The sequence below is a fragment of the Pteropus alecto genome, unplaced genomic scaffold (assembly GCF_000325575.1).
Source record: "Pteropus alecto unplaced genomic scaffold, ASM32557v1 scaffold5, whole genome shotgun sequence".
Classification (NCBI taxonomy): domain Eukaryota; kingdom Metazoa; phylum Chordata; class Mammalia; order Chiroptera; family Pteropodidae; genus Pteropus; species Pteropus alecto.
The window spans coordinates 33,268,801-33,276,781 of NW_006441953.1; the positions used below are offsets into that span (position 1 = coordinate 33,268,801).

Consider the following 7,981-nt stretch of genomic DNA (forward strand, 5'->3'; position numbering starts at 1 on the left):
GCACTGCTTCCGCGTGTCCGAGAGCGCCGCCCCCGAGCCGGGTGAGCGCGGGGTGGGGGTCGGGGGCTGGCAGGGCCGCCGCGAGCGCCGGACCAGAGAGGAACAACGTGCATCCTGCAGGTGAGGGAGACGACGCTGTGGACGGAAGCGCCTCCGGCGGCCTGGGCAGAGAGGAGCTGGCGCCGGAGTCCGGTATGTGCCCGTGGCCGCTGCGCAGCCCGCACCCCGCCGCATCCTCTCGCTCCCCTCCTGCCCGGGTTCACACCCAGCTCGCTCTGGCCCAGGCAAGCAGACCTTGAAGGTCTTCGACGGCAACGACGCTGTGCAGCGCAATCACTTCCAAGTCATCACTGCCACCCGCCTGGCCGGGCGCGAGGAGGTGCTGGTAAGAGGGACCCCCAGGGCCGTGGCGGGCCGGGCCAGTAGGGCCCCACTGCTCTACTCCGGCCCTGCCCCGCAGGAGGCGGCGCTGCGGGCCTACTACATCACGGAAGACCCTCGCAACTTCGAGCTGCAGGCGCTGCCCACGTCGGGACAGGCTGGCGGCAGGGAGGCTCCGGGCAAGGCCGGGAGTGGTGGGACTCTGGAGGAGGACGGCGGCAGGGGCCCCGGGTCCCGAGAGGCTGCTCCCGAGGCCTGGGTCATCCGAGCTCTGCCCCGCACCCAGGAGGTGCTGAAGGTCTACCCTGCCTGGCTCAAGTGAGACCCCGCTGGGCCCGGGATCTGCCTGGGGGTCAGAAGGGGGTGGGGCGTGTGGCCTGGACTCCTGAGACTGTCCCCCGCAGGGTGGCTGTGGCCTACGTGTCCATCCGGGTGACGCCGCAGAGCACCGCGAGGGCCGTGGTGCTGGAGGTCCTCCCGCTGCTCGGTCGCCAGGTGCGTATGCTGCGGCAGGCCCTGGTGCGGGCCCCACGCGGTGTTCTGGGGGGTGGTGCTGGTGTAGGCCTGATGCCCGACCCCACCCCCCACAGGCCGAGGGTGCTGAGAGCTTCCAGCTGGTGGAGGTGCTCATGGGCAGCAGGCACGGTGAGTGGTCTGCCCTGGGTGCCCTGGGGTGGTGGGCGCCCGGGGCTGAGGCTGCATTCTCCCCTGCAGTCCAGCGGACGGTGCTGGAGGACGGAGAGCTTCTGCTGCACCGGCTCCAAGACATCCGGCAGGTCAGTGGGCCACTGACCGTCCTGGCCACAGTGCCTCCCTGCCCAGCTCTGGGGCCTATCCGCTTCCTCACAGGTCACCTGTTCCGGGGAGGTGGGGATTTGAGCACAGACCCTGAGCTCTCCGAGGGGTGGGGGGAGGATCCCTCCTCCACCCGGTGCAGTTCAGCCTTGGGTCTCCCCAGGGTCCCTCCTGGATGCGTGTGGAGGGGCCTGGCACTGTGTCCCCCTGCGCTCAGCGCCGCCCCACCCCTGCAGACATCCCTGCGGCAGATGAGCCAGACACGCTTCTACGTGGCCGAGCACAGGGCCGTGGTCCCACACGTCTCCCTGTTCGTTGGTGGCCTGCCTCCCGGCCTGTCCCACCAGGAGTATGGCAGCCTGCTGGACGAGGCTGTGGCCACCAAAGGTGTGACCACCTGGACTGGCCTGGGGCTCCTGGCTCCTGGCCCCCAGGTGCAGGGTGGGAGTCCTTCGGAGCAGGCTGTGGGGGCTGCTGGGCAGGGCCGGGCCCTCCTGCCCTTTCTCCCACGGTCGCTGCCTTTGTCTCACTGGTTCCCCACCCAGTGGGTCTCCTCAGCTCTGGGGCGCAGACTGGGACAACCCCCTGAGGGGCTGCTGGCCGGGTGAGGCACCCGGTCTCTGCTTCTGCTGACTGCAGCCTACCTTACAGCTGGCCTGGTGACCCTGAGCCACGTCTACTCCTCGCAAGGTGAGCCACTGCGCAGAGGCCAGGTTCGGCGGAAGTCGCTCCTGCCGTTACATGGAAGAGCCCCCCTTGCTCCCCTGGTCGTGGCCCCGGTTCAGACCTGACCTTCCTCTCCGGGAGCCTGTGTGAGGGAAACGTGTTTCCGTTATCGTCCCACCGGTGGGCTCGTGTCCTTGTCGTGGACAACTCCAGACCTCCTGGAAGGGGGAGGGCGTGCCACGGGCCACCTGTCTTCGGTGGGCGTCGAACACTTACCAATGTCCTCCATCCTCTGGGGCACAGCCCCCAGCCCCGGGGGCTCGGCCGGTGTGGGAGGGGGTGAGGGCGTGCCTGCTACTTCACTCTGCCTCATGGCGGCCTCACATCTGTCCCCCGTGTCCTGTCCCTGAGTCTGGCTGTCCTTGAAGACTCCCCCAGGGGTGCGGGTTTCACACCACACAGACATCCTGGGTTGGGCTGACCTGTGCTCACAGCCCACCTGCCGCAGGTGCTGTGGTGCTGGACGTGACCTGCTTTGCAGAAGCCGAGCGACTGTACATGCTGGTCAGGGACACAGCTGTGCACGGCCGGCCGCTGACTGCCCTGGTGCTCCCGGAGGTGCTGGTGAGTGGGCGGGCACTGGGGCCTGGCCCGGGCGGCGGCTTCTACAGCCGGTTCATCTAACGCTCAGGTGTCTGCTGCACGTGCCCAAGTCATACAAGTGGGAGACCTGCACGGAGGCCACTGGCCAGGGGACCTCGCGGAATCCCGGCCCTCTGCCCTCGGGTCACTGGGCCTGGCCGGACCCCCCTGCCCAGCAGGCCTCATGATCCCTGCTTGGTGCCTCTGGTCAGGTGGTGCTCCCTGACTCATTGCTGCCTGGAAGAGGAGTGCCAGGCGGCCAGTGCAGGAGAGGGTGGACACTGCCGTGGGCACCACAGCTGAGGCCAGGCAAGGGCCAGAGCCCCGGAGCCTGCCCTGTGTCCTGTGCCTTCCCGCAGCCTCTGGGCCTCGGCCCTGCCAGTCCCAGGGGTACCCCCGAGGTGTCTGTGGCTGCTCTGCCCTGGGCCCCTGACCCTGTCCAGGGAACCAGAATGACAGCAGAGCGAGCGCAGGGTCTGAGACTGGGGTGGCCAGAGGAGGATGCAGCCCCCCGGGGCAGGACCCTAGCGCTGGCCCTTGGGGCGGGGCTCCGGGCCAACACGCAGTTCTCTCTCCTGGCAGCTGCCTGCCCCTGGGGAGCAGGTAAGTGGTGCCTGCAGGCAGCTCTGCGTGGTGGGTCACACATCACCCCAAGTGTGTCCTTGGCCTCGGGCCATGGCCGTTGTGTCCGTGCCTGGCCTGTATGTTTCCTGTCAACCAGCGTCCCCGTCATGGGGGCCCCAGCCCCTGACCTCATCGTGTGGACCCAGTTCCCCTGCCCTGTTGCCATTGTGAGACCCAGTGCCCACCCCTTCCTCACCGTGTGACGACTGCGGTGCCCTCGCCCTCACCACCGTGAGGGGACCAGCCTCACTGTTATCGTTGTGGGAACTCCGGTCTGCACCTCCGTCTTTGCCGTTGTGGAGACCCCAGCTTCCTCCATCCTTGCCTGTGGGGACCCCAGTCCCCTGCCCACTGTCTCCTGGGCACTGTTTTGGGAGCTGGGGGAATGGGCTTCGTCCTAAGCCTGAGGAAAGCTGTGCTCCTGCCCTGGGAAGGGGGCTGCTCCTCTTAGCTGCTACGTAGGCGGCCAGGGGCCCTGGAGCTGTGTCCTCCCTGATTGCCCCAGGTGGCTCCGAGAGGGGCAGGAGAGGTCCCAGGTGGGTTTCCAGCCTGGGCTCATGGCCCATGGACCAGGTGGTGTGTGAGGTCTCAGGATATGTGTCCGGGCGAGGCTCAGGCTGTATGCTCAGCTCCAGGCTGGTCAGCGGCCTCTGGGTGCCCCCTCTGCCTTGGGGGTGCCCCTAGTGCTCAGTGGTTAGCTGGGGATTGCCATGTACCCTGGGCCTTGTGCGTGCCTTGGGCAGTCACTGCTAGGCATGGCAGTGGGGCCAACGCCCGCCCTAACTTGGCCCCGTCTGTCAGCACACCAGGCTGCCGCCAGACTGCCGGCCCCTTCTTGTGTTCGTGAACCCCAAGAGTGGAGGCCTCAAAGGCCGTGACCTGCTCTGCAGTTTCCGGAAGTTGCTGAACCCTCACCAGGTCTTCGAGCTGACCAATGGGGGGCCTCTTCCCGGGTGAGTCTGCTGGGGTCCCCAGTAGGTCCCGGGAGGGGCTTCGTCCACCCACTGACGGGCCTGCGGGAACCCTCAGGGCTGTCCTGGATGGGGGATAAGCTGTAGCCCATTCTGAGGCCAGGTCGCGCCCTCATGCCCCTGCTCGCTGCACACCTGCGTGGCCGCGGTGGGACAGTTCCTCTCTCCCGGCTGCAGGTTCCACGTGTTCTCCCAGGTGCCCTGTTTCCGGGTTCTGGTATGTGGCGGGGATGGCACGGTGGGCTGGGTGCTTGCTGCGCTGGAGGAGATGCGGCCCCGTCTGGCCTGCCCGGAGCCTTCTGTGGCCATCCTGCCCCTGGGCACAGGTGGGGTCAGCCGGCAAGTCAGGGGATGGGGCCTCGGGGCTTATCCCTGCCTGCCCGTGTTAGGTTGAAGCCTGGGGCAGAGGGTCAGCCTGCATCTTGCCCCTGCCCCAGGGAATGACCTTGGCCGGGTCCTCCGCTGGGGGGCAGGCTACAGTGGCGAAGATCCACTCTCCGTGCTGGTGTCGGTGGATGAGGCTGACGCTGTGCTCATGGACCGGTGGACCATCCTGCTGGATGCCCATGAGGCTGGTGGTGCGGAGAACAGCGTGGCAGACGCGGAGCCCCCCAGGGTACCAGTGTTTCTGGGGAAGGGTGTGGCAGTGGTGTGGCCCCCTGCAGGCGACTCTACATGTGCATCCAGGGACTTATCCTCGTCCTACCACACTTGGCATAGGTGCCAGTACCACTTCATTTATGGACAGGGAAGTTGAAGCACAGAGTAGCGATTGCCAGGTGACATACCCAAGGCCGGCTGGCTCAGAGCCTCGCCTGTACCACGCGCCATGCTGCCTTCTCTCAGGAGCTGGCAGTCACTAAGCTGGCAGTCACTGGACAGAAGCAGCTCTGACGACGGCAGTGGAGTTGGGTTGGAGACAAGGAAGGCGGACCCAGCTTAGGGGAAGTGGGGAGCACCTAGTGGGGCCGACTGGGGCCATAGGAGAATTTGCCTTGTTCCCAGATTGTGCAGATGAGTAACTACTGTGGGATTGGCATCGACGCAGAGCTAAGCCTGGACTTCCATCAGGCACGAGAGGAGGAGCCCGGCAAGTTCACGAGCAGGTGCCAGAGGATCGAGGAGCTTGGGACCACTGTAGGCAGAACAGGGGCTGCCCCTTGGTGACAGCGCACCTCCAGAGGCTTTGCCAGCAGGCATAGGACACGGGGGCTGCTTTAGACAGGGCAAGGGCCCCACCTTGAGACGGGAGGCGTCCCCTGCAGGTTCCACAACAAGGGCGTCTACGTGAGGGTCGGGCTGCAGAAGATCAGCCAGTCTCGCAGTCTGCACAAGGAGATCCGGCTGCAGGTGGAGCAGCACGAGGTGGCGCTGCCCAGCATCCAGGGCCTCATCTTCATCAACATTCCCAGGTGCAGTGGCCGGGCCCCAGGGCTCAGCGCCCCGCAGCCTCGGCTCTGGCCTCCGGTTCTGGCCCCTGGCGGACTCTGGGCCCTGTGCGGCCTGCACGCTCACCTGTATGCCCCTCCCTCTTGGCACAGCTGGGGTTCGGGGGCTGACCTGTGGGGTTCTGACAGCGACTCAAGGTTTGAGAAGCCACGCATGGACGACGGGCTGCTGGAGGTGGTGGGGGTGACGGGCGTCATGCACATGGTGAGTGTTGGCAGGCCCGGAGGGCGGGGCCTCGTGTGGCACGGCTGCCCCCTGAGCCCGGCCGGCTCCCCCCCTCCCCCCGCCAGGGCCAGGTCCAGAGCGGGCTGCGTGCCGGCATCCGCATTGCCCAGGGCGCCTACTTCCGCGTCACTCTCCTCAAGGCCACACCTGTGCAGGTTGATGGCGAGCCCTGGGTCCAGGCTCCCGGACACATAATCATCTCGGCCGTGAGCCCAAAGGTACGTGAGTGGTGGAGCGAGGCAAGCGGGGCTGAGGGGTGCGGGTGAGGTCCTGCCATGGTCGGCCCTTCCCTGGCTCCGGGAGGCCAGCCAGCCCTTCGAGAGCACCTGCCTCTCGTGGAGATGAGCGCCCGGGCCCCAGAGGGGCGGGGCTTCCACTGGGCAGCAGCAGGCTTGAGCTGCCCCCACACACCACAACCACAGGACCCCCCCCCTTCCCCTTCTGTGAAGTGGGCTGAGGTGGCACTGGGTGGCCTGCAGGGTCACCCAGTCCTCTGACCTCGCCTGCTCGGGACAGGTTCACATGCTCAGGAAGGCCAAGCAGAAGCCCAGGAAGGCCGGGACTCCCAAGGATGCCTACCCCTGAGGGGGACCCCCAAGTAAAGGAGGCCCAGAGCAGTCTGCGCTGGCCAGGAGCAGCAGCTGAAGGGGATGGGCTTGCCCACACCCCAGGACCCCAAGTAAAGGAAGCCCAGAGCAGTCTGCGCTGGCCAGCAGCAGCTGAAGGGGATGGGCTTGCCCACACCCCCTCTGCACCAGTGACCCTGGCGGGCAGGGCTCCACTGGCCAATCCTCTCGCTTCCTCGGGCCACCATCATAGAGGACAGGCGCTCCTCCCTTAGTGTTCTCTGCCACCTGAGCCCTTCGAGCTGGTGGCACTGGACCTCAGGGGGTCCCCTGGACACTCCTACAGAGCAGCTGGCTCTACGGGCCCTGGATGTGCCCAGCGCAGACATGGGCATCCGCCGCCAGCTCCTCTGGCCTCGTTTCTCCATTGAGGGCTGGGTGGAGTCTACCATTTACTTCCTCTGCTGGCCTCACTGCTTGCCAGCCTGGCTGTGGCCTGAGTGACAGGGCTACAATGCAGAGGGGGTCTGATGAAGTCACATGGGCCTGGCCACCATTCCAAGGATGAGTGTGGTGCCAGGAGGCAGCTGGGGGGGCACCCCCCACGGTGGGGGAGCGAGCCTGAGGGGACCTGAAACAAGCTGCAGCAGCGTGAGGTGAGGAGGAACCAGCTTTAATCGCCAGGGAGAACTGGGCGCTCTCCATCAAGCAGACAGGACTTCAGCGTCCCCACTGAGCCCCAAAGTCCAGACAACCGTGGAGCCACATCTCGGCTGCTAGGAGCTTGGCCAAGCACTCAGTCTGCCTGGGAAATATGAGGCCCCCAGGAGAGGACCCTCGCCCCTCTTTGCTGTCTGTCCCTGGGCTGCTGGTGCCACGGGGGCTTTGCTGTGAGATTTGGCTTAAACCTCAGATGTGGCCCCACCCAGCTGCGGTCCTCGCCTCTGCCAAAATTGCGACAAATGCATGGCAGCGCCCGTTATCATGCCCCGAGCACACGTGTGCATTCCTCATGCCTTGTCTGTGGAGTCGCCAGTCTCTGCTTTGCAGGCCCTGGCCTTGACCGGGGTCTGTGGAACTGTCTTTGAACTGTGGCTAGAGTAAACCTGTCCTACATTTAAGTGTGTCTGTGCCCAGGTGGAGCTGTGTAGCCTGCACTACCTGGACGCTGCCATAATTTATACCTGTGACAAATATAGTCTGGGCACCACTGTCTGCCACTGCCTCGCTTCTCTGTGTCCAAGGGCCAGTGCATGGGGAGGGGTGGTTTGTAGCCTGGCAGCCTCCAGGGAGCTCTGCGTGGGGGTGGGCCAAGGCGGGTCCCATGGAGGACCTGGGTGATAGATGCCCCATGCCCCCCCGGAACCACCCGACTGCCTGAGTGTGGGCCAAGGACAGAGGGAGGCACGTACAACGCCAGAAAGGCAAGTCCCGTGAATCCACAGTATGAAATCCCACCATGGAACCGAGGACCCGGCCGCCCGCTGACACTGAGACCTCAGGCTGGTGGGGGGACCGGTGCTAGCAGGGAGCGGGGAGCAGCGGGGCCCGCACGTCCTCCTCGGCGCCCCGCGCGGGCCGGACGAGGCCCCGCAGCGTCTGCAGGAGGGCCAGGGCCAGGCGCACGAGCAGCCGCAGCAGCAGGAAGGCGGAGGGCACGGC

At 66.2% G+C, this 7,981-nt stretch overlaps 2 protein-coding genes across 2 annotated transcripts in view; one reads left to right on the top strand and one right to left on the bottom strand.

The window, feature by feature from the left end:
• DGKQ (diacylglycerol kinase theta) overlaps nucleotides 1-6,985 on the top strand; it is a 14,589-nt gene extending 7,604 nt beyond the window's left edge. Inside the window, exons 6-24 of the mRNA XM_025051849.1 lie at nucleotides 6-41; nucleotides 121-192; nucleotides 285-385; nucleotides 461-699; nucleotides 786-876; nucleotides 972-1,026; nucleotides 1,096-1,157; nucleotides 1,413-1,563; nucleotides 1,828-1,866; nucleotides 2,351-2,466; nucleotides 3,910-4,061; nucleotides 4,257-4,405; nucleotides 4,517-4,695; nucleotides 5,085-5,185; nucleotides 5,345-5,491; nucleotides 5,621-5,732; nucleotides 5,819-5,971; nucleotides 6,270-6,400; nucleotides 6,479-6,985. Coding sequence (XP_024907617.1) covers nucleotides 6-41; nucleotides 121-192; nucleotides 285-385; nucleotides 461-699; nucleotides 786-876; nucleotides 972-1,026; nucleotides 1,096-1,157; nucleotides 1,413-1,563; nucleotides 1,828-1,866; nucleotides 2,351-2,466; nucleotides 3,910-4,061; nucleotides 4,257-4,405; nucleotides 4,517-4,695; nucleotides 5,085-5,185; nucleotides 5,345-5,491; nucleotides 5,621-5,732; nucleotides 5,819-5,971; nucleotides 6,270-6,338 — 2,024 coding nt within the window. The 3' untranslated portion in view covers nucleotides 6,339-6,400; nucleotides 6,479-6,985. The remainder of the gene's footprint in view (nucleotides 1-5; nucleotides 42-120; nucleotides 193-284; nucleotides 386-460; nucleotides 700-785; nucleotides 877-971; nucleotides 1,027-1,095; nucleotides 1,158-1,412; nucleotides 1,564-1,827; nucleotides 1,867-2,350; nucleotides 2,467-3,909; nucleotides 4,062-4,256; nucleotides 4,406-4,516; nucleotides 4,696-5,084; nucleotides 5,186-5,344; nucleotides 5,492-5,620; nucleotides 5,733-5,818; nucleotides 5,972-6,269; nucleotides 6,401-6,478) is intronic.
• Nucleotides 6,972-7,981, bottom strand: part of TMEM175 (transmembrane protein 175) — an 11,004-nt gene continuing 9,994 nt past the window's right edge. Inside the window, 1 exon segment of the mRNA XM_025051766.1 lies at nucleotides 6,972-7,981. This exon segment is cut by the window's right edge and continues 32 nt beyond it. Coding sequence (XP_024907534.1) covers nucleotides 7,841-7,981 — 141 coding nt within the window. The 3' untranslated portion in view covers nucleotides 6,972-7,840.